At 44.2% G+C, this 25708-nt stretch overlaps 1 protein-coding gene across 3 annotated transcripts in view; it reads left to right on the top strand.

The window, feature by feature from the left end:
• STK11 (serine/threonine kinase 11) overlaps nucleotides 1-25708 on the top strand; it is an 85233-nt gene that overhangs the window by 21191 nt on the left and 38334 nt on the right. For all 3 annotated transcript variants that reach the window (XM_063290864.1, XM_063290865.1, XM_063290867.1), the window contains exons 2-6: nucleotides 15779-15862; nucleotides 18007-18096; nucleotides 18548-18680; nucleotides 20018-20154; nucleotides 21002-21129. In XM_063290864.1, coding sequence (XP_063146934.1) covers nucleotides 15779-15862; nucleotides 18007-18096; nucleotides 18548-18680; nucleotides 20018-20154; nucleotides 21002-21129 — 572 coding nt within the window. The remainder of the gene's footprint in view (nucleotides 1-15778; nucleotides 15863-18006; nucleotides 18097-18547; nucleotides 18681-20017; nucleotides 20155-21001; nucleotides 21130-25708) is intronic.

Here is a 25708-nt window from a genome sequence, read left to right as displayed (position 1 = left end):
ATGCAAAGACACAAGGGCTTCCGACAGGTAGTTTTATTGTAGAAAAGCTAATGAAGCCATTGCGAAGGGATTCTAGTGACTTCTGGGTTTCAAAGGCAAGCCCTATTTATAGGGAAATCAAGCTTATTGCACCTGTTTTTCATGCCTGCATACAGTAACTGACTTGAGGTTGCTCCCTTTTGGGTGGGAAGGATAGTTTCTGCCTGTCTCCTCCTGTTTTTCTTCTGATCTTGCCTACTAAATGATCAAATCATCTCCAAGTACTACTTTCCTAGTGGCCACTCACTTTTGTATTCAATCCGCATTCATTCATTTACCCATACATTCTTATTTTACTACATATTTCTCCTGACACAGACAACTCTCCCTACAAAGTAGGCAGAAATATGCTCTTATACTCAGCTCTTTTTGTTTCAACAAGCATGCCTCACAACAAACCATATATTCACTACCTTTCTATCAGCATTTGCACATCTTACAATTTCTCCATCTATTTTCCCCATGTTTGCTAAATATTCTACAAGGTGGCCAAATTTATCTATTTGCTCTCATTTTTCACCACTTATATATAACTTGCAGTTGTTGGCTCCATTTTCCCTGTCAAACACAACTACCCTGATCTTTTGATACATTATATTTCAGATCCATAGTCATAACTTATCATGCAGGTTAACATTTGCTGCAAATCATTCAGGTTTTCAGCCAAAACATAGCACTATCCAACCACAAAATTACACGTACATTCATGTCTCCAACCAACACACCTTTAACATTAGCACAAGCATTACTTATAAACACATTAAGCAAGCAAGGGAACATTGCACATCTTTGTTTTACAATCTGCTTAGTGTTGTGCCATTCATTACGCATTCCATTTACTGTCATCATATGCCACTCTTAAGCATGTTCAGTAACCAGCTTTCGATTCAAAATTCACATAAAGCATTTCATAATTCAACCCTATTCACTTTCCCATATGCTTTATCTAAATAAAAAAAATGTACAGTAAGCTTTCTCACATTCATAGATTTCTTAGTGACTCTCTGAAGAGCAAAAACCTAGTTTGCATAAAGCTACATTGTGCCTGCCATATTTTGTGCATTATTACTGGACAGTCAGTATTCTGCTAGGTATTTTCCCCAGCAGACTCAAAGTAACAGCGGGATAGTTTCCTCATTCACTCTGGTTACATTCCCTTTGATTGATCAGGTGTTGTCAAGTCAGTGTTGACTCTTAGCAACCACATAGATAAACTTTCTCCTGGATGATCTGTCCTCAGCTTAGCCTTTCAGTGTACATTCATTGTTGTTGTAACTGAATCCAACTATGTTGCTGCTGGTTATCCTCGTCTCTTTCCTTCCACTTTTTCCAGCATTATAGGCCCGTCACAGTAGCTTTCACATCACATAACTAAAACATAATCTGGGCCTTGAGTAAGAACTCTAGATTTGTTTTGTAATCCATTTATTTGTTTTCCTGGTTATCCATGGAATTCTCAGGAAGTTCAGAAGCATCAATGTTCTTTCTGTGCTGCTGCTTCAGAGATCAACCTTCACATCCATAGAGTTTCACAAGGAGAACCATGGTCTGCTTGATTCTGATCTGTGATCTGCATATCTTTTTCACAGCCTTCATTGCTGCTGCAGCATATTTCTTGACTGTTGGTTCCTTATTATTGGTAGTAAATCCTAAAACACATTAGCTATCCACCAATTTAGCGTCTTCATTGTCAGTTCTAAGGTTGGTTACTGTCTTTGTCATTAGTTTGACCTTTATGTTTAACTTCAGTCCCATTTTTCATTGTGCTTTTTGACTTTCATTACTCGAGCTTCCAGATCATGTGCATTTTCAGCTATCAGAGTAGTGTCATCAGCATAGCGCAGATCATTAGATGTTTATTCCTTCAGTTTTGAAGCCACACTCATCTTCTTTTAGTCCAGTCTCCCTCAAATATTATAGTTAGCATATAAATTGAATAAATAAGGAATATATAACATGTTCTCATTCCATTGCCAACCTGGAGCCAGTTTCTTTCGCCAAGTTCCTTCTGGGCTGTGGCTTCTTATCCTGGGTAGAGGCTTCACATGAGGACAATGAGATGGTCTGGAATTCCTTTTTTCCGAAGGACATTCTGCAACTTGATATGGTCAACACAACTGAAGTAAATAAAGCACTTATGGACTTCTTTTTGATATTATTTGGGTTTTTTTAAATTATCCAGCATGCATCAGCAATAATGTCTCTTGTTCCTTGGGCTTTTCTAAAACAGCTTGCACATCTGGCATATTTTTCCCATACAGGGGTATCTGTGTTAGATGATCCTGAGCATTATTTTACTAATAAGTGAAGTGAAATATAATGTGCAGTAGTTTTCACAGTCTGCTACGTCTCCTTACTTGGTATTGGCATGTAGACTGATCTTTTCCAATCTGTTGGCCACTATGTCCTCCTCCAGATTTGCTGGTTTAGTTTGGTTAAAATCTTTATTGGTTCTTCCATTGTTTGCCACATTTCTATAGATTTTTCCATCAATTCCTGTAGCCTTCCAACTTGGTAATGACCAGGGTTCGGATCTAACTTCATGTTCTAGTACTACAGGTTGTCATGAGTACTGATGGCGAGCAGGAGGGGGCCCCTATCCAGGGGGGAAAACGCATGCGTAGTACTGAGGAGTTAAGCAGCCATTCAAAGAGACCCAGATCAGACCCGCCTTGACTTTTGGGGTTTATCTGTCTGAGTTTTCCCACGCTTCTTCAGTTTGTTAGGATTGATGTCCTAACAACCAGGAAACACGCTGAGACAAGGAACTGGTCTCTAATGCTTTATTGCTAGTACATAACAGGAATCCTAACAAACTGAAGAAGCGTGGGAAAACCCAGACCTATAAACCCCAAAGGTTAAGGCGGTCCCGATCGGTGTCTCTTTGAATGGCTGCCCAATTCCTCAGTGCTACGCATGCGCTTAACAGTCTGGATGGGAGCCCCCTGCTGGCCATCCTTACTCATGACAGTATCTCTGGGCCACTGGAGTGACAATGTCCTTTTCTTTCCTCCTACCTGTCATGAGCACTGAAGGCGAGCAGGAGGGGGCCCCTGTCCAGGGGGGAAAACGCATGCATAGTAGTGAGGAGTTGAGCAGCCATTCAGAGAGACACAGAACAGACCCGCCTTGACTTTTGGGGTTTATCTGTATGGGTTTTTCCCACGCTTCTTCAGTTTGTTAGGATTTTCTGTCTAATGCAGCAGTAATAAAACACTAGAGACCTACTCCTCGTCTCAGCGTGGTTCCTGGCTGTTAGGACAGAGGTTCTTGTAAGTAGGGAATACCTACTTACCACAGATAAGTATCTACAGTATTTTGGATGCTGATGTCCCTACTGTACAGAATTTCAGTGTACTTCTTCCATCTTTGTTTAATCTTCTTTGAATCAGTTACAGTCTGTCCATTGAGGTCTTTTAACATGCCAGTTCAAGATTGGAATCTCACCAGAGTTTGGAGATCTTTTGGAATATTTTCCTTGTTCTTCTTTGTTTCTGTCTTAGATGTCTGTTCCTACAGGTCTCTGAGATTCTTTATTCGGTTCCTTCCTGAGCTCTTTGACTTTCTTGCTCTTGGCTTCTTTTTTTCTTCTTGGCAATTTCCATTGTTTGTTTTGACATCTGATTTATTAAAGAATAGTGTGCAGGATGACAGAGAAAGCTGAGAATGATGAAAGCGCGCCAAATGCAAACTAAAAACCCTCGTTGCAAATGAGATCCCTCCCCCCGTAGAATCCTCCCAGGCTCACAACCCCAGGTGCTCCCAACGGCTCCTGATGGTCTGCGGGAAACGTCCTTGAACAGAGCACATAACCCAAACACGTTCCATTGAAATGAACATAGATACAGAGCTCGGCACAAGGTCTCACAGCAGCTCCCTCCCAAACAGAAACGCGTGTCAGCGCCATGGCGTGTGAAACGTTACGATGTACAGCGCACATTGAAACAGTGAACGTGACAACATCCAGTCTTGCTTTCTTCTGTTTCTCCGTCTTGGACAACCTCTTTTGACATTCAAAGAATTGTTAGGAAATGAGAGGGACTGTGGAATGAAACAACTGTAACAATGGTTGATAAGGTTGTTTCATTCCACAGTTCCTCTCGTTTCCTAACAACGAGGTTCAGGATTTCAAAACTGTTCCTGACCTTGAAAATGGTGGATATATGCTCAGATTCATAGTGCGGAAACTGGTTAGCTTTGTACTTCCACTTTAGTTTGACTTGGATGTTGCACGTGAGCGGTTTGCGATCTGTTCCACAATTAGCCCCTGGTCACATCTTTGCTGTTATAACTTGAGTTCTTCCGTATTCTTGTACCAATAATATAGCCAGCTTGATTTATCTGTATGTCATTTGGTGACGTCCATGTAGGTTGGCATTGTTTTGATTGTCTGAAGAATGTGTTAGCAATGAAGAACTTACTGGGTAGCAAAAAACTGATAAACCCTGCTTAATTTCTCTTTCCTAGGCCATACAGTCCAATTACATTTTCCTCACTATTTCCATCTTTGGCATCCCAGTCTCCAGCCACAGGCAGCACCTTTTGCTTGCATAGTCTGCCAGTTTCAGATTGAACCTGAGCGTAAAACTCATTAACTTCCTCTTCTGCAAGAAACTTGAATAACCATCACATGAAAGGGTTGTGCGTGAAATCTGACTGATACTACTTGACCATTGACTGCTTTGTACTCAAGTACTGCTTTTGTGTAGCTGTCCTGACTATGAAGTTAACACTGTCGCTTCACTGTTTTTCATGGCCTAAGCAGTAAACAGCATGATCGTCTGACTGTCCGATTCCAATCTTTCTAGATTAGCTTATGCCTAAGATGTCAGTCTGTTGTTCATTCATTATATCTTCCAGTCTGTTGAGCTTTCCCGTGCTCCATGATCCCACTGCAATACTGTCTTTGCAGCTTTGGATATTATTTTCCTATGTGACCGCATCAGCAACTAGACAACTGAAATACTTTAATCCAGCTGGTTCATAAACACCATTTGTTTTCCAAGAGAACCTCAGCTTTTCCTCAGTACCGTGTTGAATATCAGCCTAACCTGAGAGGCCCATCCTCCGGCATTGTATGATTGATCGACTTTATAGTGTCTGTCCGTGTGGTTTTTCTAGGTGAAATAACAGGAGCGGTTTTCCGTTGCCTTCTCCTATGCAGTTTGAAATGGTGCCCTTGCTGTTGCCACTAAAGGAATCATCTGTCTCCAGTACCTTCCTGCATCACTGCTGACCAATATTGGTGCCTGCTTGCTTTAAGTTGGGCAGTTGGCATGATCTTCATGTTTTGGGTGACTCTCCAGGAAGTATATACTCTTGGCATACCATCCTGGCTTTCTTCACTCGTCCCTCCCAGGAACATCCCACACCTCTGACACAGTGAGGCAGAACAAAATTTGGGGGTTCCCCTTTGTATAGGGCAGGTGTCCCCAAACTCTTCAGCTCATCAACTTTGTGAAGTTTCAGATTGTTCATCGAACTCATACTACTTTAATAATACTATGAACAATAACAACAAAAACAACAGTAGTAATGACACTGGCCTTGGATAGTCCCACTGGCCCTTGGGGGTCAGTATTGACTTAGGGAAGCTTGGTGTAGTGGGACCATAAAGGCATTCTTGAAATCATCAGACGGTCTTTACAGACACATTAAACAAGCCACTCGGTAAGGCACATCCATATTTTCTTTATTTACTTTACACATTTCTATCCCGATTCTCTAGTTATACTTTCTAACCTGCACCACTGTTACTATTTTTAACATTCTCACAGCATTTATGACTTTTCATGATTTTTTACTTGGATATATTTAGAGCATTCGGTTTCAGTTCCACTCTTACTGCTATATTTCTGGTCGGAATCACTAAAATAGTCCTTCCAGCATTCTCTCACTTCAGTTTCGCTCCAAATAATTTTGTCACTTTTATTTTTAATTCATTCACTCTGCTGAAGGCTCCTTGTTTAACCCTCTTCACCCATTTCCAAAGCAATTTCCCATTTCCTTCAAATTACTCTGCTTTTCTCTGCCTCTTTTAGTTTTATCCTTCCTTACTCTCTTTGACTATATTCTCTGCAACTGCCTTTTTCTCTCCCTACGTATTAAACAGTGTCTTCCTCTGCTTATTTTTTGCAGCAGCCATTATATGCATTCTTACTCATTCATAGCCCTCTTTGTTTCATCATTCCAGTAAGCATCTTTTTAATGTAACGCTACTTTGGTTCTCTGCAATATAATTTTTTCACTCCGTTCCACGTAACTCCCACATCCTCTTTCCTTTTGACCACTTCCCAGTCATTCTCGTGGAACAGCAGTCTATTCTCTAATAGTTTTTCGTGATTTCTCTTCCAGCAGTCATTCTGTTTTCACTTTTGTTTTACTTCTTTCCTTTTCTTCCATTTTTTTCTCAGAATCCACTACCAGCAAATGATAGGTCCCTCATTCAGAACCTCTTGTCTCTCTTCTACCTTTCAGTGATTTTTCTCAGTTTTTAAAAAATCAAATCACTTAGGGTTTTAGATTTATCTGCACTCAGTTGCCTTTTGTACTTACGACTAGACTTCTGCATAAATCACATTTTAGAAACTAGCAACCCTTTTTCTATACAGATGCTCACCAGCCAGTCACCATTCTCATTCATTCTTGGTTTCCAAACAGCCCAGTCACTTTTTATAAACTCTCTTGTCTCATTCCCTCCCATTCATTCAATCACCCAGAAGAATACTTTTTTCCTACTGAATCACACTCATTCAAAACATTGCACAGTTTGTCCCCAAATTCATATTTGGTTCTTCTATTAACCCCATTCATGGGAGCATAACATACATCTGTAGTCAATTCATGCATTCTTACACCTACATCTACACTTTTTCCTTTGAGAATCATCCTCGGATAATGCTTTGACAAACTGAGTCATCCATTTCAAAGACAGCAGTGTAAGTCTGGGATGCTTGCATCTCTGACATAACCCAGACCCTTAAAAACCTCTTAAAAGCTTTACTAGGTCAGATGGTGAATCCACAAGGTCCAGCCTTCCTTAACCTAACTTTATCTAGATGTACTGAGATCACAGTTCCCCAGTCAGTATGAAGGACACCAGGTTAAGAAAGGCTGATCATTGTCTGCTCTGATTAAGAAGTCTCTCATATCTCAAATAGAGGCCAAACTTTTTATTGTCCTCAAACTAAGGTCCAGTATTGAACCCGAGATCATATGGAGGCAGAACAGAGTTATATGGCTAGGATAACATTGTTACCATAAACTCTAGATGCGTTGGACCAACGTGAATTCTAACCAGTTTTATTACTGGAGTTGGAGTCTAGTGCAGCTGGAGGGTATTAGGGCAAAAAAGGTTGCACAGGGACATGGGGTAGAAGCCAGTGTGGTAGCAACTTTACAGAAGTCAGTTTGTATGGGAGGTTAAATGGTTCCTCATTAATGCATCTTGAGTTTCATGATGAGAGGTAAGATTTTTAATTAATCCTTTCAGAGTTTTCTCTATTCCCTGACATGGATCTCTGCAACCTAGAAGTAGACTCTGAAGCCCAGTTGTATTCATTTTATTTATATCCTGGTTTCAGGTTTGTTTCTAGTAGAGGGAGTGTTTCATTGGAATGAGACGGCAACTAACAAATACAGATTATATTTTTATGCATTAGAAAGCATTGAAACTCAGTGGTAGCCAGTAGGATGTTGGGCAAGTGTTGGTTTTAATTTTTCTGGGGTGTGATTGTTGTATTTAAAAGTTTAAACTGATTCTTTGAGGCAGAAACCCAGATCAGAGAGTGATCTGGGTGCTGTGCTCTCTTTTAATTTTGTTTTTTCCCCTCGAAGCATGAGGCTTGGCTTATTTTCTAGAGTCACCTTGGCAGTGTGCCTTTGAGTCCCTTTCTGCTGCAGGTGCCCACCCACTCTCTTCTATGCTATTTTGTGCTCTGTATTGTAGGAAAACTAGTGAATAGATTGGTTTGGCTCAAGCCACAGAGGCTTGACCATCTTGGTCTGATTCTAGGGTGTATGCCAAAGCTTTGATGCTACCTAGTTGCTGGTAAACTGTGAGCCTTGTGATCTTGTTCAAATGAATACTGTTGGCTGCAGTCAATGGCATTAGCAGTCCTACAGCATTAATTCTGGTGGTATTGCCGGGAAGAGACCCAGGATTGCCATGTCCTGGGAGGCAAAGCAGGGGTGTTGAGGAGGTGGGAGGACCTGTCCTAGAAAGAGAACAAGCCAAGAGGAACCATCTGTCCCTGGTGTTGCTGTATGGCCCTCTTTCTTCTGGCAGGTGGAACAGTGGGCTTGCCTTCCATCTCTCTTCTTCTGTGCCCCTGGAGTCCTCCGATCAACCATTCTGCTTCCCTGGCTAACACAGCCCTTGAGCGATTCTTCCTGTTTTGAATTTGTGGAACAGTACAGGGAGAGGTGCTGTGTGTGTCAGAAAAAAGGAGGAGGCAGGAAGAATTGCCAAGGGCTGGCATCATGCGCCACCGCAGTTTTGGCAGGCCCTCCTAACCAGAGGGGGCTGTCTCTGGAAAGCAGGAGCTCTCCCTGTTTGGACAAACTGTGTGTCATTCCTCCTATTCAGGTTTTTTCCCAACATTTATAGCCTGTCCCATTCCAGAAGGATTCTGAGCAGGGACCAGCAAAAGGAACGATAAATATTGAAAGCATCATCCTTTAAAAAGGATTATCCTTCTCTGCCATGGCTCCCTCCTTGTGGAACATTCCCCCCTCCCACTGAAATTAGGCTTGTTCCTCCCCTGCTATTGTTTAGGAAGTCCCTCAAGACCCCTAGGGATCTTTGGGAACGAGAGGCATTCTTAGATGGCTCAATTATGATTGACATTCTTGCTCTCTCCATGGGGTTGGTATATATTTTAAAATGTTTTGATAATATTGTTATTTTAATTATTACTTCTATCTTTTTATTTTACTTATTTGCTGTTTTTATTTAATTGTTGTATGCCACCCAGAGTCACCTTATGTGAGATGGGCAGCCATACAAATGCAATAAATCAAGCAAGCAAGCAAGTACATAAGGTGCCCAAACCGTTTAAGGGCCAAACGTGCATTGGGATACTATAGCTCTCACTTGCTTATGAAATGTAAGGATGATTGGAGTCATTGTTCCTCTGTGGGGGTATTCTAAAGGTTGCGGGACACCTTGAGAAAGCCAGCTGTCTGACCCACTCGCCATATACCTCAGCAGGTTTTCTCTAGAGCAGGGTTCCCGCTTTGCCTTGCTGTCGGGGGAATTCTGGGAGTTGAAGTCCGCACAGCTTACAGTTGCCAAGGTTGAGGAACCCTGCTCTAGATGACTGAACAGGTAGATTCTACTCTGACAAGGCACTGCATGATGCATCCTCGTGCTGCACCATAAAGGATGTAACCAGCACTTTGAAATGGACCCAGAAGCCTACCAGTAACCAATGCAGTGGCTTCAAAATTGGTGTTATTCTAGATTGGTGGATTGCCCTGCTAGGATTATCATTGTGTACGAAATGCAGCTTCCGGGTTCTCTCCAAAGGCAGAATCATATACAGTGCATTCCAGTAATCCATCTGAATTGTGGTTAAGGTATGACTTACTGTCACCAAGGGCATCCTGGTCCACAAAAGGTGATATCTAGTGCACTGGCCAAAAATGGCCCCTCGCTACAGCCTGGTACTGCTGCCTGAGCAATATGTACAGATCCAGGAGGATCTCCAAGTCACAAGCCACCTTCAAAGGAAGCATGACTCCTTCAAGAGATGCTATTGGAATTTATATTTCCAGGTGTTTATTGATGCATAGCAAGTCTCGATAAGGTTAAGCTTGAGCTGTTTTGCTTCATCCAGATCCTTACAGCCTCCAGAGACCAGTTAGTCAATGTACAGTGTCTCTGGCTTGGCCTAGGATGGTGACACGGTATGGGATGACACCCACATATTGCAAGGCTGGCTGGAGGATTCTGGGAGTTGAAGTCCAGACATCTTAAGATTGCCAAGGTTGAGAAACACTGCGCTAGCCCTTTTGGAAACAGACTTTCTCACGAACACTGTACTGTGAGCAGTCCTCTTCTTTCAAACCTTCAAACTTCTTGCTAAATAATCAGAGTATAATACAGTGAAGTGGGGAGCACCAGCACCTGTAGAGCAAGTCAGTCCATTTAAGATGGGGACCCATCTTAAGGCACCCACTTCATTCCTAACTCCCTCCCATAAAAACCACATTTTGCCTTGCTGCCCTGCCCACTTTGGGGGGCTTGTGGGGGGATGTTGTGCTGAGAAAGCCGCCTACTACGTACCAGCCGCCAATTGCCCATTCTTTTCTAAGGCAAGTGGCCGCAGCTGTGCAGGGAAGGAACGTCTGTAATTGATGTAGCCTCCCTTTCCTGCCAAGGAACTGAAACAGTCCGTTGACTTACTGAGGGAGCAAACAAGGACAGTTGCAGGAGGTTGTCAGAGGGATTTAAAAAGAGCCCCTAACAAATTTTTCCTCTAAATCAAGAGTTGGTACTTGGCTAATGTGAGAGCCTAAGAAGAGAACAAGAAGAAATTTTTAAAAAAACCTTCCGGCTGGTGGTGGCCTAAGAAGCAAAAGTGAAGATGAATGGATAAGTGTCTGCCGTTGTGACCTGCGGTACTTGTGGCACGTTTGTCTTCCCGCCTGAGAAACATTCTGGCGCATATTGCAGCAAATTCAAGTCCATGGTGGTCCTTGAAGAAGCAGCCAGAGCAGCACGTCAATTTGCTTCCACTGATGGGAAAAAAATGAGGATTTAGCCATTCAAAGAAAGGGAGCTTTACAGTTGTAAGGGCTGATAACAGAAAGTGACAGCTGAAGCAACTCTTCATAAAGAAGAAAGACAAAATGTGCATGAGGCTAACCACCAGAAGCAGGAGACCCTAGGCTCTTCCTCATGGCCATTTTCTTTCATCCATGAAGCAGCAGAAAAGTGTGCGGAGGTATTTCTGGCTCAAGTGGCAGATTTAGCCATCTGTTAGACCTTCCTCTGGTTTTGCACCAAGTATTTTGTGTAGGTGTATTCAAAGAGGCATGGGTGAGTGCTATTCCAGAAAAAGCTATTCTGCCATGTTCTGGAACACATTTACATAAAACATGGACCTGTTTGTTTGTTGTGTTTGTGGTGGATAAACAGCCAGTTCCTCCCTGTTCCCAGATAGTTCCCCACGGTTGGCATCCAAACTAGCCCTTATTGGGGAGTGAACCCCTTTAAAATCTATGCAGGATGGGCTTTAGCAGTAGAAACATGTCCCAGCCTGAAGATTTCCAACGTGGGAAGGCAAGCTCTCTTTCTACCATGGACCATGTAAAGGAGTAAACTGAGCAAGAGGAGCTTTTTCATTAGTAGACCTTCCAAGGCTGCTTTTCCTCTCCCCCCAGCTGCTTTCGGAAGCTGGGTGTTCAACCTGTCGTGTAGCTCGAGGAAGAATGGTCATGAAGGGTGGTCCCCATGAATGGCATGAAGGAGCTGTGCCTAGAGCAGCCTCAAGCAGCCAATGGGAGCTGAGCCGATTTCAACCCAGCTGCATCATCACCAGAATCTCTGAGGAGCTGTCATAGATTGTTCATACTTGTAAGACTTGTGTTTGACGAAGAGGGAACAGCCAAATTTGGGTGTATGGTGCCTTTGTGGTGGGCTGGAGGTGAAACCAAGGAGACATCATAAGCCACATTCTGTAACACTGGTTACCAAGGCACCTTTATGCCACAGTTAGAGGATGTGAGGATACTCCTCACTGGTGGAATTCAGCTACAGTATTCAAGGTAATGAAACAGGCTCTAAGGAGAGAAGAAGGGACATTGCAAAAGACATGGACGCTTAAGGGCAGGGAGATGCAACTGTGCCCTCTAAATAATATAAAGAGAAGATTCGGTGATTCACTGCTATGAGGAATTAAACAACCAGATCCATCAGCTTGTGAAATATGCTGTCTGCCAGGAAGATGGAGAAAGGACATTTCAGAACAAATTGAAAGGACATTTCAGAACAAATTGAAAGGACATTTCAGAACAAATTGAGGAATGTTACTTTAATTAAAGCCCCCCCCAAAAGTCAAGAAGAACATCGGCGCAAAAAAGTCACGACCTGCAACAACTATAAATTTTTGCAAGTGCAGCTACAGAGGATCTACAGTGTCTGTGGTGAAACATTTCTCTAGGTTAGCATAGTCAGGAGTGGGGGAGAACTATTAACACCAAAGTAGCCTCATACAAGTCTTTGTTGCGACTGTACCAGGAAATCTGTGTCCAGGTGTGGCTTCTGCCCCCCCCCCTAAAATATTGCAGAGTTGGAAACAGTGGAGAAGAGGACAACCAAAGGAATTAGGTGCTTAGAACAGTTTTCTTGGGATGAGAGACAGCAGTCTCAGCCGACTTTGATAAAGATTTATGGGAAATGGTAGCGTTTGCTGTAATGGGGCCTCTTAAGCTACTCAAGGAAAAATAAAAATGAGCATTGGCTCATAAAATTCATGGTCTTCATTGTCTATACCCCAGTGCTCCAAGAATGGGAAATAAATGAGCTTCAGCTCTTGGTACAGGAGGGCAAATATTATTGAACAGCTACAGCAGAGACCTAGTGGAATAATTCCCATGACTGGAATATATTAGTTGAAGGATGTTTGTTCAAAAGAAACCAGAGCAAAAGAAAGGAATTCTACGATATGTTAAAAATATCCCTTCTGACTCAGGAATCCAGACAAATTAATTTGTAAGCAGCATCTGTGTTAAGAGAAACAAATAGAAGCAACTCTGTTCTTGGTGTCTCCTAACCAGGATTAAGGTGTGGATGATGCCTCCCAAAAGCAAATTGCAAATCTTTCAAAGAGGCAGCTTCATGGGAAACTTTTAACAATCCCAGCATCTATTAGGAGACAAACTTTTGCAAGTACAGTCCTTCCAGGAAATTGTTATGCTGTCTTGTTATGCTGTCAATTTTCTATTTCATATGATGAAAGATGTTGGAGGAAAATTCTGAGAGTGCCTTGGACTGCAAGAAGATCAAACCAGTCCATCCTCCAGGAAATAAAGCCAGACTGCTCACTTGAGGGAATGATATTAAAGGCAAAACTGAAATACTTTGGCCACCTAATGAGAAGACAGGACACCCTGGAGAAGACGCTGATGCTGGGGAGAGTGGAGGGCAAAAGGAAGAGGGGCCGACCAAGGGCAAGGCGGATGGACGATATTCTAGAGGTGACGGACTCGTCCCTGGGGGAGCTGGGGGTGTTGACGACCGACAGGAAGCTCTGGCGTGGGCTGGTCCATGAAGCCACGAAGAGTCGGAAGCGACTGAACGAATGAACAACAACAGCCAAGAGAAGAGTGATTGTTGAGATGGATAGAAATATGATCAAGAAATGAATGAATTTAAATTCCCACGGCCAGATGAATTGCATCCCAGGCTAGTGAATGAACTAATTGGTCTGGCTGAACCTTTGTGTACCATCTCTGAGAAACCCTTGAGAACCAGTGAAGTGCCAGATGACTGGTGGAGAACAGATGTTATCCCTGTCTTTGAAAAAGCAAAGGCTGGGGGCAGGAGCTGTAACAGTCCTCTTCAAATACCTGAAAGGATGTCACACAGAAGAAGCTCAAGACCCTGTTCTCCATCGTTATAGAGTGAAGGACATAAAATAACAGATTTAAGTTACTGGAAGGGAGATTTCTGAATATTTGAAAAAAGTTCTTATAGTAAGAGCAGTTCGAAAGTGAAACCAATGATCAAGAAACCCGTAGGTTCTCCTTCATTGGATTTGTTGTAGCAAAGGCTGGTAGTCGGGTTCCTACATTGAGAAGGGTAGACTCAGTGACCTAAACAGCCTCTTCCAACTCTGTTACTTTGTGAATGAGGTTGTGTTACCTTCATAACACCCACGTAAGATCAGCTAAGCTGAAAAATATGCAGCTTGGCGAAGGCTGTTCCGTGAACCCTGTGGATAAGCCAAGGGGTTCGAATCTGAAAGTGTTTCTTCAGCCGTGCTAATCTGTCCACTCATAACGTATGTGTGCGTGGTTGCCTCACAGCTCTGCTGGATTATAATTTGGGACTCAGAACTAGGGCCAACTGTTTGGAGCATCTAAGTGATAGACGCAGAAAAGGGAATTGGTAATTGATCAGCTAAAATAGATTTGGCCAATTGTGTATGTTGTTGTTTATTCGTCCAGTCGCTTCCGACTCTTCGTGACTTCATGGACCAGCCCATGCCAGAGCTTCCTGTCGGTCGTCAACACCCCCAGCTCCCCCAGGGACGAGTCCGTCCCCTCTAGAATATCATCCGTCCACCTTGCCCTTGGTCGGCCCCTCTTCCTTTTGCCCTCCACTCTCCCCAGCATCAGCATCTTCTCCAGGGTGTCCTGTCTTCTCATTACGTGGCCAAAGTATTTCAGTTTGGCCTTTAATATCGTTCCCTCAAGTGAGCAGTCTGGCTTTATTTCCTGGAGGATTAATTGCTATTAATTGCTACCCACTATTGGTACCCATTGTTGTTTATTCGTCCAGTCGCTTCCGACTCTTCGTGACTTCATGGACCAGCCCACGCCAGAGCTTCCTGTCGGTCGTCAACACCCCCAGCTCCCCCAGGGACGAGTCCGTCCCCTCTAGAATGTCATCCATCCACCTTGCCCTTGGTCGGCCCCTCTTCCTTTTGCCTTCCACTCTCCCTAGCATCAGCACCTTCTCCAGGGTGTCCTGTCTTCTCATTATGTGGCCAAAGTATTTCAGTTTTGCCTTTAGTATCATTCCCTCAAGTGAGCAGTCTGGCTTTATTTCCTGGAGGATGGACTGGTTTGATCTTCTTGCAGTCCGAGGCACTCTCAGAATTTTCCTCCAACACCACAGTTCAAAAGCATCGATCTTCCTTCTCTTTTTGTGTATAGTTAGCTGCTTTTAAACTGTTTATGGTATGAGAGTAACAACAAAAAAGAATAAATATTTGATAGTTTTTTTGTGCTGTCTTTCTTCATAGAAATTCACACACCGCCCTCTGCCTCCTGTATTGTAAAAACGATTCTGTCAAGTGAGGCTGGGTGCATATGACAAGACCACAGTCAGTCACCCAGCAAACTTCCTGGTTGATGAAGTATTTGAAAACCCAGATTTCTTCAGTCCGGGTCCAGCACAGGCTTTTGCACATGTCTGGACTAAATGTGGCTGCTGATGTTCCTGTCTGGAGTTGTCCCTAAGCAGATGGCTGCAGGGCTAAGGGATTAGATCCTTTCCTCTGCCTTGATAATGACTGTGTAATGGTATTAAAAAGCAGAGCTGCAATCTGCACAGTAGCCTTCTTGGAACTTTGGACTGCAGTCAGACAGTAAATAATTATGGGTACTTTCAAGTGAGGCTCCTTTCCCACAGCATTCTTTCCCGCTCACGGACTATGGTGGGGGAATGTTCTTATGATCGTCCCACATTATTCCACTACTTCTTCCATCTTTTTTCTTTCTATGAAAATGGCTGTGAAATAAAACTGGGTTATTTGCACAGGGTGTTGAAACTGGTTGTTCTGGAAGATGAATTTGGAGGGTAGGAGATGCAGCGCTGGGTTTTGGAGGTAGGCATTTGATATTCGGACAGGAGAAAGCACTTTGGTGTTCCAGCAATAAAACAACTGCACAGTATATGTTTCTCTGTATAATAGCAAATTCATTCCTAGAGCAAGAAGAACTTTACTATAATTTACTGCTAATCTTGTCTCCTCTCCAATACATTTTCCTCTTTTTTTCCTTCCAGGGAAATACAACTCCTACGGCGGTTACGGCACAAAAATGTAATCCAACTAGTTGACGTGTTGTACAACGAAGAGAAGCAAAAAATATATCCTTCCTTTGTGCTCTCCTGCTGTATTCTTCCTATGAAGATCTGGATTCCATGGTTTTTCGTCTTCCTTATTTCCTCATGTCCCTATCTGCTTTCTAACGATGTTCCATCTTTCCACAGTTAGGTGCCTTCTGAAGAGACAAACCTTAGGCTTATGGGGCCCAGTATTTTTTATGAATGGTCATTTTCCAAGAGCAGGGATTTTCTCCATCTCTGCTATCCAAGATCCTCTTAACAGCAGATGTCCAGAACTAAATCTTAAGCTTCTGCACGCAAAGCAGGCATTCTCCGCGCGATGATGGACCTTCTCCAAATCTCTGTAAAACCCAGCAGTGTCCTTCTAAGCCCATGTTTCCCAACCTCGGCAACTTTAAGAAGTGTGGACTTCAACTCCCGGAATTCCCCAGCCAGCCAGAGTTGAAGTCCACACCGCTTAAAGTTGCCGAGGTTGGGAAACAGTGTTTTAAGCCATAAAGACCCAGTGAACCCAGAACCCGTGTTACATGTAATCTTCTTTTCTCCCTACCCTTTTCTTTTGCCTTACAGATCCTAAAGCAAGGTTAGCTAGACAGTGGCCCTGATTTCACACAACCCTCTACAAGTGATGTCAAACTTCTGGAGCATAGTTCCTGAAACTAGGTGTCTGACCAGCTGTCAGGGTGAGAAAAGCAGTGGCCTGCCCATTGCTGGGATGCTGTACTGGAAGTTGCTGGAAGTTTTGCCCTGGTCATATTTGGGCAGCCCTTGACTTGGAAGAGAGCTAGTTGACTTGCCAGTTGCCTTACTATGAGAATACTGATGATGCATTGAAAGACTACTTATAATGAGTCTTGCTCACTGCTTTTGAGCAAAGTGACTTTCAAGTGCAGGGCAATGGCCAGCATGATTTGAGGTGGTTTATCTTGGTCTTGCTTTGAAATAGCTGTACTTTCAGATTTCCTACTTGATGCTTTGCTAGTGGCTGTGTAAATCCCTCCAAGGAAGACAGTTATGGTCAGTAGTGACTGAAAGGCCATCTTTCATTGGACCAGGCAAGATGACAAAAGCATTGGAATTAACATCTGCTTAACTTCCAAACACAGCCACTCCCAGTCCATTATACCATTCACAAATATGACGGTAATAGTAATAAAAAATCCATTTTCTGACTAATGCGCACATTTACAACCAAATTTCGTGCACCTGGCAACAAAAGCCTTCAGTTTGAAACAGATTAAGGTCTGGTCAGTTTAGGAGGGTTCTAATGAACTAATTAAGGTCCCAGAGCTGACCTTGTTAACTTGTGGTTAGCACTTTTTAGGAAAGCACTGTGCTTTGGAGAAAAGCAGCCCAGGAAGAGAGAGCTTGTTTAAGCAACTGCTCTGCCCTGTGAGGGGTCAAAAAAGGGGGGAAAAACAGGTCAGACACAGGACACTGTACGAGAGAACTTTATCTGAATGAGACAGCAGCAAGCAGCGATCTTCACAGCATCTCCCCCAGTTACATGTTCACTTAGCGGCCATTTCACTTAACTACCAGGTCGTTGGAACAGAACACAGTTGCTAAATGAGGGGGTGTAACCTCTCATTTGCTGAAGGCATGAGTTTCTTCTACCCAGTTGACACCTTAAAATGCTTTGCCTCTGATTTATAAAGAAATAAGAATTCTACGCCTTCTCTCCCTCCTCACAGCTAAGAGCGCATTAGCTGTGATAATTATAATGTAGGTCTTAGCACTGTTTAGCTTGGCTTTCTCTAACCTGTCACCTTCAGATATGTTAAGATTACAGTTCCCAGCCAGGCTGTCATACGTGCCTTCTCCTTGATAAGTCATTTTTTATTTTATTTTTTGCAGTCTTTACATATTTGTAAGATTATTTCCCTTCCTTTGGCCTGGGCTGGCTATTTTGGGAATGTCCATATTTCAGTTACAGAGTTCAGTACCTCCTTTGCGTACAGAAGGTCTCTCGATTCGGTCACAACAACTTCAGTTAAAAATGGATCAGCGGGGAGGTGTCGTGTTCAACAGATGCTCCTCTGCCTATGAGCTGAGATCAGTTTGTGCAGGCTTGAGTAGCATTAGATGCTGAAATAATGTGAGATGGCGGAGGGCAAGTTTCTGTATTAAGCCTCATCCCAGGAACTTCCTTAACTGCTTCTCACGTATATGGTGATGGAGTATTGTGTCTGTGGCATGCAAGAGATGTTGGACAGTGTTCCTGACAAAAAGTTTCCAGTCTTTCAAGCACATGGGTAAGTAGGCAAGGAGATGCTTTCCAGTTCTCATCTCTCAGTGGCCCTGTGGGCTGAGGAAGCCGCACTGTGGTGATGGGGAAACTGGACTAGTGGGTTAATGCCCTTCCCTGGCAATCATGAGAAGGGGGACTTAACTAATACTTGCAGTTCAGTTTTTACTTTCTACCCTTGTTGAAGTGAAAGAAAAATCCACACACTTCCCAGGCAGTCTTGGATTCAAGCATCGGCTGGATCTAAGCCAGTTTAGTGTCCAGGCCATCTTCGCTTCAGCAAGGTGGTTGCATCAGATGCCCTGAGATTATATTATGGCAGGTCATGACACAAAGCAAGCATCGTTCTGTGAATTCCCTGCTTAGTAACATAGACTTAGTTACCCCTGTCCTTGCTCTCCAGAAACTCAATTTTCCCACCTCGTTTTCCCTTTGCCTCACCCTCCTATCCCATGCAGGTACTTTTGCCAACTTATAGATGGCTTGGAATATCTGCACAGCCAGGGGATTGTACACAAAGATATCAAACCAGGAAATCTCCTGCTAACCACCAATGGGACGCTAAAGATATCAGATCTAGGTGTGGCAGAGGTATGCTTTTGAACTTCCATATTGTCTGTGAATTACTATAGTTGTCAAGTCAGATGGCTTTAAGATGGGATTGGGCAAATTTATGGTGGATAAGACTATCTTTGGCTACTGGTCATCAGAGTTATACTACTTTCTCTAGGATCAGGAAGCCTCAAAATTGCTAGTTGCTGGGGAACTAGAGCAGGAAAGGGCAGTATTTCATGCTCTGCATGAGGGCTTCCTGGAGGCATCTGATTGGCTCTTTTGGAAGACACAGTGCCACCTAGAGGGGTGATTGGATTTCATGCAGGTTTAGAGGATGCTCGCTGCAATATGACTACAGTACCCCCTTCTTGTGTTTACCTGAAAAGAAGACTAGTTTCCCACCAATATTTAAAATGGGAGGCCATCTTAGGTCCACTAAAATTATGGTGATAGCGGTAGAGGGGGAAAATAATCTTAAATTCAGGAGCTTTTCCTTTTGGTTAAAGTCAGTATTTGTCTAGAGTTCCTGCTTTGGAACTTTGAGGTAGACCACAGTAGTGGGCCTTTGTCATGCTGTGGGCTGGATCAAACTGCTTGGCCCAAGGTTCTTCAGAAACGGGCTTGGCTGGTTCTTGGCTGAATCTGGCTCATCTTTTATACACTTATTCCTCTGTATACAGTGCAGAGCACCTAGCCCATTGTAGGACTGAGATGGGAGCAAGCTAGGGAATTGCAGTGCCCCTGAAAACTACAAAATTACAGAACAAAGCTGGCAATGTTCTGTTCTTAAACTTCTGAAGCTTTTCAACTGACAGCTGTCTTCAGTCCTCAAGCAGTTTGTTTTGAGAGCCAGAACCCAAGAAACTTGGCCAAACAGAGGCAATTTATTTTTTCTAAGGTTGTTTTGTTGTCGGGTGGTGATTACTTTCAAGTATCTACAAGTTAATTATTTCTCCGGAGCATTTTTTACTGGGTAAGGTGGAAACCCAGATTCACTCCCAGTCCACAAAGTGAAGACTGGGGCAGGCAGTGGGGCTGCATGGGGCCCTCAGAACACTCTAGATAGGACAACTGAATGACAGTGGCCAATTGCAGGACAATGGCAGTGCAATTTCCCACTGATTTCCAGTAACAAATAAAATGTGTTTATTCTTTGGATAGGCTTGCTACCCTTAAAATGCTAACCTCCCCTTTACCATATTTTTTTTAAAAAAGGAAACAGTTTGATATTGCCCAGTTGAGTGATGTCATGGCCCCTGCTGAAATAATCATTAAAAAAACAGCCTGCAGCTGCCCAAAGTTTGCCAGTTGCTGCTGAAGACTTATGCCTTCAACCTGCAAAGCCATGCCCCTTTGTTGTCTGCTTGCAACAGGCCTTGCATCCATTTGCTGAGGACGACATGTGCCGAACAAGCCAGGGATCCCCCGCTTTCCAGCCTCCAGAAATTGCCAATGGCCTTGATACCTTTTCTGGCTTCAAAGTGGATATTTGGTCAGCAGGTGTCACACTGTAAGTAAATGGGAATGCAAAGCAGGACCCAAACACTCAATGCCAGCAGCAGAGGGATCGTGACAGTTGTGAAGATGTCAGCAATGGGCCTCCTTGAGCCACTAATTAGGGGTAATAGTTTACAAGGGGCAGTCCACTGGTAGATATTCACTGTGCTCCAGAACGGTGCCCTGCTCATGTTTACCCATTCACTGCTGTGAACAGTCTCAGAATTGTATGAAACTTTCTGCTCCTGCCCAGTACAGTGGGAGCAGTCTGATAAGGATAGGACTCTGTGGACCCTCTTCCTCCATCTTGAACAGGCTGCCTCCCACTCACCTCTGTCTTACAGAAATACTGTAGGAAGGGACTGCCAGCTGCAGGCCACCCACTGAAATGGGGGTACGCAGCACCGACGGGGTGATCTTTTGCCTCTCATATCTGGAGCTGTCGTCTCCCCCTTCTGCTCTGAATAAAGCATAATCGGCTGAGGGAAGGTGAAGCAGTGAGTGTGGATTTGGGTCATAAAGAGGGCTGCCTGCCAGAGTAGGCAGTGGCAGGCTCCTGTGTATCTGGGGGCTGGGGCAACACGTGCATTGTAATGCAGCCTCCACCCCTTGTGTAGGTTGCACGAGTACAGAATAACAGAACTTGCATTGTGCTGTCGTGATCTCCATTTCTTCAGCTTGGCGTCAGGAGCAGGCTCTGGGCTTCATATGGCAAAGGGTGTGGCCCCTCTTTTTCCTAGGCCTACGCCCTCTGCTCATCCAAGAGGACACAGAGCCTGCAAACAAGGGAAGGAAGGCCGCTTAAATGCTCCTAATCCTTTCCCCTTTCCTCTCTCTCTGCCCTCCCTACCCTCTTGCAGGTACAACATTACAACAGGCCTTTATCCCTTTGAGGGAGATAATATTTATAAGTTATTTGAAAACATTGGAAAAGGGGACTTTGTAATTCCTGAGGATTGTGGTCCTCCGCTTTCAGATTTGCTTAGAGGTAAGTGCTGCTTTGTCAAGAGATGGATAATATATTCACAACTCAGTCACAGTGTGAGTCTCAGCTACTCCTCCCATCAGCCCCAATGAGTAAAGCTAGTGGTATTTTAAAATACCTTGAGAGATCCAGGCTGAGGCCAGACTGGGATACTAGCATGTGTCGGGGATAGTAGCCATTGCCTTTCCTATTACTTCAACGATTCGCTTCTGCCCCCCCTTACAGTACAGTAAAAGAACCTTAAAAATAATTAAACTTGGGGAAAAAATCCAGCTGTCCCAATAGGCTGTTGTATAAACCTTATTAATGTATTTTATGTCTTCGTTTTGTTTTGTTTTTTGGTGTGTAATCCTTTTAAGTAATTTTTTAATCTGCCCGGAGACTTTTCATATTGGAACAGATGAGCTAATAATAAATACTATAATATGGGATCTTGGCAAAGATAGTCTGAAAAAGAGTGCCTGCGTTTAATTGCTGTGGCCTGTCTTCCAGGCTTCTGCATGATCACAAGTTGTTGTTACTCCGTTAGCACACTGATGTCAAGTATTTGCTTCCCAGAGTCAGGCAATTTGCAAAGAGGGTTAGAAACAACAAATAATGATGTGGAAATTTTTTATTTATTTATTTATTAATTAATCAAATTTTATCACTGCCCATCTCCCCCCAAGGAGGGACTCTGGGTGGTTTACAAAGTGTTAGCATTGCAGCCATACGTGCACACAGCCCCGGCAGTCCTTTTGTCTTGGCTGGCAGGGCAGAATGCCCTTCCTTTCTGCCTTATACTTCAAGGACAGCTGGGGCCAGTGGCTTGCTCTGGCAGAGAAAGGTGCTGTTCTTTCCTTGGCCAGAGCAAGGAGATCAGTCAATTCCCCCTTTGCTCTAGTGAGCAATTTTTAGTGTCTAAGGGCAGTCCCTTGGGAACTTTAAGATGTGTGGACTTCAACTCCCAGAATTCCCCAGCCAGCATGGCTGGCTGGGGAATTCTGGGAGTTGAAGTCCACACATCTTAAAGTTCCCAGGGTTGAGAAACAGTGCTTTAAGGGTTGCACTGATCCCAAAGGAGTTACTGGGGCCGCATCACACATGTGATGTGAGTTTGGGGAGGAGTTGTGGTGTGTTCTTTGTTAACTGTGGTATGCCACTTGTGAGACTGACTTCCTACAAATGGCAGGGGACTGCTTCTAGTTTTCACCATCACAATCAGAGGAGCTCTAAAGGCCACAGAAAGGAGAGTTGGGTACCACACGCCACACCCCCTTGCTCTAGGAGTGGGAAGAGGCAGGTTGAGGCTGCTTTCCAGCTCTGCAGTCTCTGGGAACTGGCAGATTTTAGGGCGAAGAAACAGTAGTAGTAAAGAGCTAGCCGTGAAGGCACTGGAAAGGGTTGATTTGTGACTTTTACGTCAAGAGCCCTAAGAACAGCCATCTGCTGTTGGTACCAGAACACTGAGCTCGGCAATCCTTGCTCTGATCTGTCAGGGCAGTTCTAAGATAGTTTTATCTTACTGAGGGAATGGCATCAACATCTAGGAGCAGAATTTGTTTTTTAATCAACGAAGACTGTTGTCAAGCGTTCATCAGAGCCTCTACATAAGGGGAAGACACAAGCCAGAAATTGTAGGGCTCTGCGAATGCTCCCTTTTTAGCACTTGGGATGCCACCTGCCAGCCTTTTCTTTCATTTAAATTGAAGGATGCTCGGTTTGGTGTTCAGTGCGCTTGCCCCATCGAGCAGAGTCAGGTATTATGCCGGAGGTTAATTTGGGGATTGGTTGGGGTAGCAGAAGGCTTCTGAAAATGCTCCTCTCTGCTTAGCCTGACGCATTTCAGCTCCCACAGCCACCCCAAGATGTCAACTGGGTAGGCAGGGAAAAAGCGAGAAGCAGCGACAAGCTGTTCACGAAGATTGCAGCGCTTGGAAATCCCGCTGTGCTTGGGAGGAGACCTGACCTGGACCAGACCTAACCAATGAGTCCAAGGCTGAGGAAGGCGGTGGTGATGGCGATACGGAGGCCAATGAAAACGATGAAGGGACCAGGCCTGTGTCTAATGGCAGATTAGAAAGAAACCGGGCTGGTCTCCGGGGAGGAATGGTGATTGATTCTGGATGGATTTCAGCTCTTTCAGTCCCATTGGGTATTAGGGATTTGCAACTCCCCACCCCCCCGCCACCTTTTTGGGATTTTCAAAGGGGCTGGCATACCAAGATCTGAATTAAGAACAAAGCTCTTTGGGATACAGGCACCTCTCCCTGATTTAAAAAGGGGGATTTGCAGAGATTCCCAGGAAGCAAAGATACATAGTTCTGGACACCCAGGAATAGCTTGCCTTTTGCTCCGTCCTCCTGAGCATCAAGGCTGTGGCTCTGTCCAAAAGCTGCACTCCCTAAAGAGTAGCTGTAGATGGCGCTGCACGATGGGCTATTTGAAATGCTTCAGGCACTAAAACCCCAAATGTTGCACATTTCAAGCAGATCTTGCTAGGAGCCAGCTTATTTCCTCTCCCTCCCTCCCTCTCTGATCTCCCTGATCTCTTTTCCTTCACCACCACGCCATCCGAGTCATCTTACAGATATTTTTGATTCTGCATATATTTCCTGTGGTTTTTTTTTCCTCTCGGTGTGACCATCTTGTGCTGAGATGGGTTTATGAGGCTGTGCTCGGAGCTCTTTTCTGGTGGTCTCTTGCTCGACAGACTGGGCTTATTCTGAGCGCTCTCAAAAAGCCACCTCTCCTGAAGGGCCTGGGGTAGTCCATAGCTTGTTAAAACGTAAACCTGTCCCCCTTGCTCACCCCGGTTCCTAACAGAATAAAAGCACAGGCTGAAAGAGAGCCCCACCCCCCAGCAGTTCTTCCCCAACACGCCCTCTGATTAAAAACCAGCTCAGACAGGAAGGTCTTGCCCTGCTTCTGTGGGAGACTTTGCCTTGAGCTTTGGGTGAGGCTGTCAAGCACACAAGTTCCCATCGTTCTCTGGGATGGGCAGCTTTGCAGTTTCACTGAAATTGGGAGATGACAACTCTTGCCGAGCTGAACCGTGAGCTTTCATCAGCCCCTTTAGTGCTGCAAGTCAGTCTTTGACAGTTTCCCCTGTAAGTGTGACCACCACGGTTGAGCTTTGGCAGTCCTTTTTAAACCAGGCGTGCCACACGAATCTGAGTTTATTGAATGTTAAGTTATATATTAAGTGCAGTTAATAGCCTGTCATTTCAAGCCAAGGAGCTCAGGACTCTCTCTGCTCTCTCCTCTCCTGCTTTAGCTTTAGCTTTATAACAATTGTGTAAGTTCAGTTAGGCTGAGACAGAATAACCAGCTTGCAATTATCTGGGGCAGTGTTTCTCAGCCTTGGCCACTTTAAGATGTGTGGACTCCAACTTCCTGCTGGCTAGGGAATTCTGGGAGTTGAAGTCCACACATCTTCAAGTGGCCAAGGCTGAGAAACCCTGATCCATGGGCCATGGGCCTTGAACCCTCTTTTGGGGAGCGGTCTTGACACTCAAAGCCAGCCTTCCCCAACTTTGTGCCTTCCCGTCATTTTGGTCCCTGCCTCTTTATCAGCTCAGCCTGAGATGATGGGAGTTGTTGGCCAGACCATGTTGGGGAAGACAGCTGTAGCCTTACAGAATCACCAAGGGAAGAGGCTGCCCACCAGATTTTCTTTGTGAGCCACTACTCTGACTTAACTCCCTTCTCTAGTCAGCTTCCAGTGGTGAGATGGATAATTCATACCCTTCCAGAGGCAGATGAGCTGCTCATCTTTCTGTGAGTGTTGGGGGCGAGGGCTGCTTCTGCATGATCTGTGAATAACCCACGGTGCTGAACTGGTTGCTCCACATTTGTCCAGATACCCAGGAATGAATTTCTTTTGAGAGCTGGTCAACATATTCTCTCTCACTTAGAATTTAACCTTTCCAGCTGCAGGGATGAGGAGAGCCTCGCTCCACTTTTGATCCAAAGAAAAGCATGGATTGTTTTTAAATTTAGTCTTGCTGTAGGACTAAGCCAGGATGGAGTAGAGTGTCTCAGTGAGAACTGGGAAGATCCAGGTTCAAATTCCTGCCTTGTCAGGAAGCCCAGAAGGAGACTTTAGTACAGCCACCAAGCCTCAGCTTGATGTATCTCTTACGTTATGATGAGAAAAGGGGGAAGAAAGTCAAATAAAATACATTTTGGGGGAAAAGCAGGGATAGAAATGTTACTGTTGTATATATGTATATATGTATCTCTCTCTCTCTCTCTTGCCTCTGGCTAAAAAGAGATCCTCTTGTAATGCTGAAGCAAGGGATCCCTTGTGATGTTGGCCCCTATTACTCCATTTCCCAGTTGAATGATTGGTTATGTGCTATCAAGTCAGTGTCGACTCTTAGCAATCACACTGACAAATTTTCACCAGGATAAGCTGTCCCCAACCTGGCCCTTCATGTCTCCCAAGTGTGAACCTCTCACTACTATAATCTTCACTCACTACTATATCCATCTTGCTGCTAGTCATCCTCTTCTTTTCCCAGCATTATGGACTCTCGGTGGATCTGGGGCTTCACATACAATGTGCCCGAAATATGATAATTTGAGCCTGGTCATTTAT

This window comes from Candoia aspera, chromosome 1 (genome assembly GCF_035149785.1).
Source record: "Candoia aspera isolate rCanAsp1 chromosome 1, rCanAsp1.hap2, whole genome shotgun sequence".
NCBI lineage: Eukaryota > Metazoa > Chordata > Lepidosauria > Squamata > Boidae > Candoia > Candoia aspera.
This window is presented reverse-complemented; position numbering and strand designations above follow the sequence as displayed.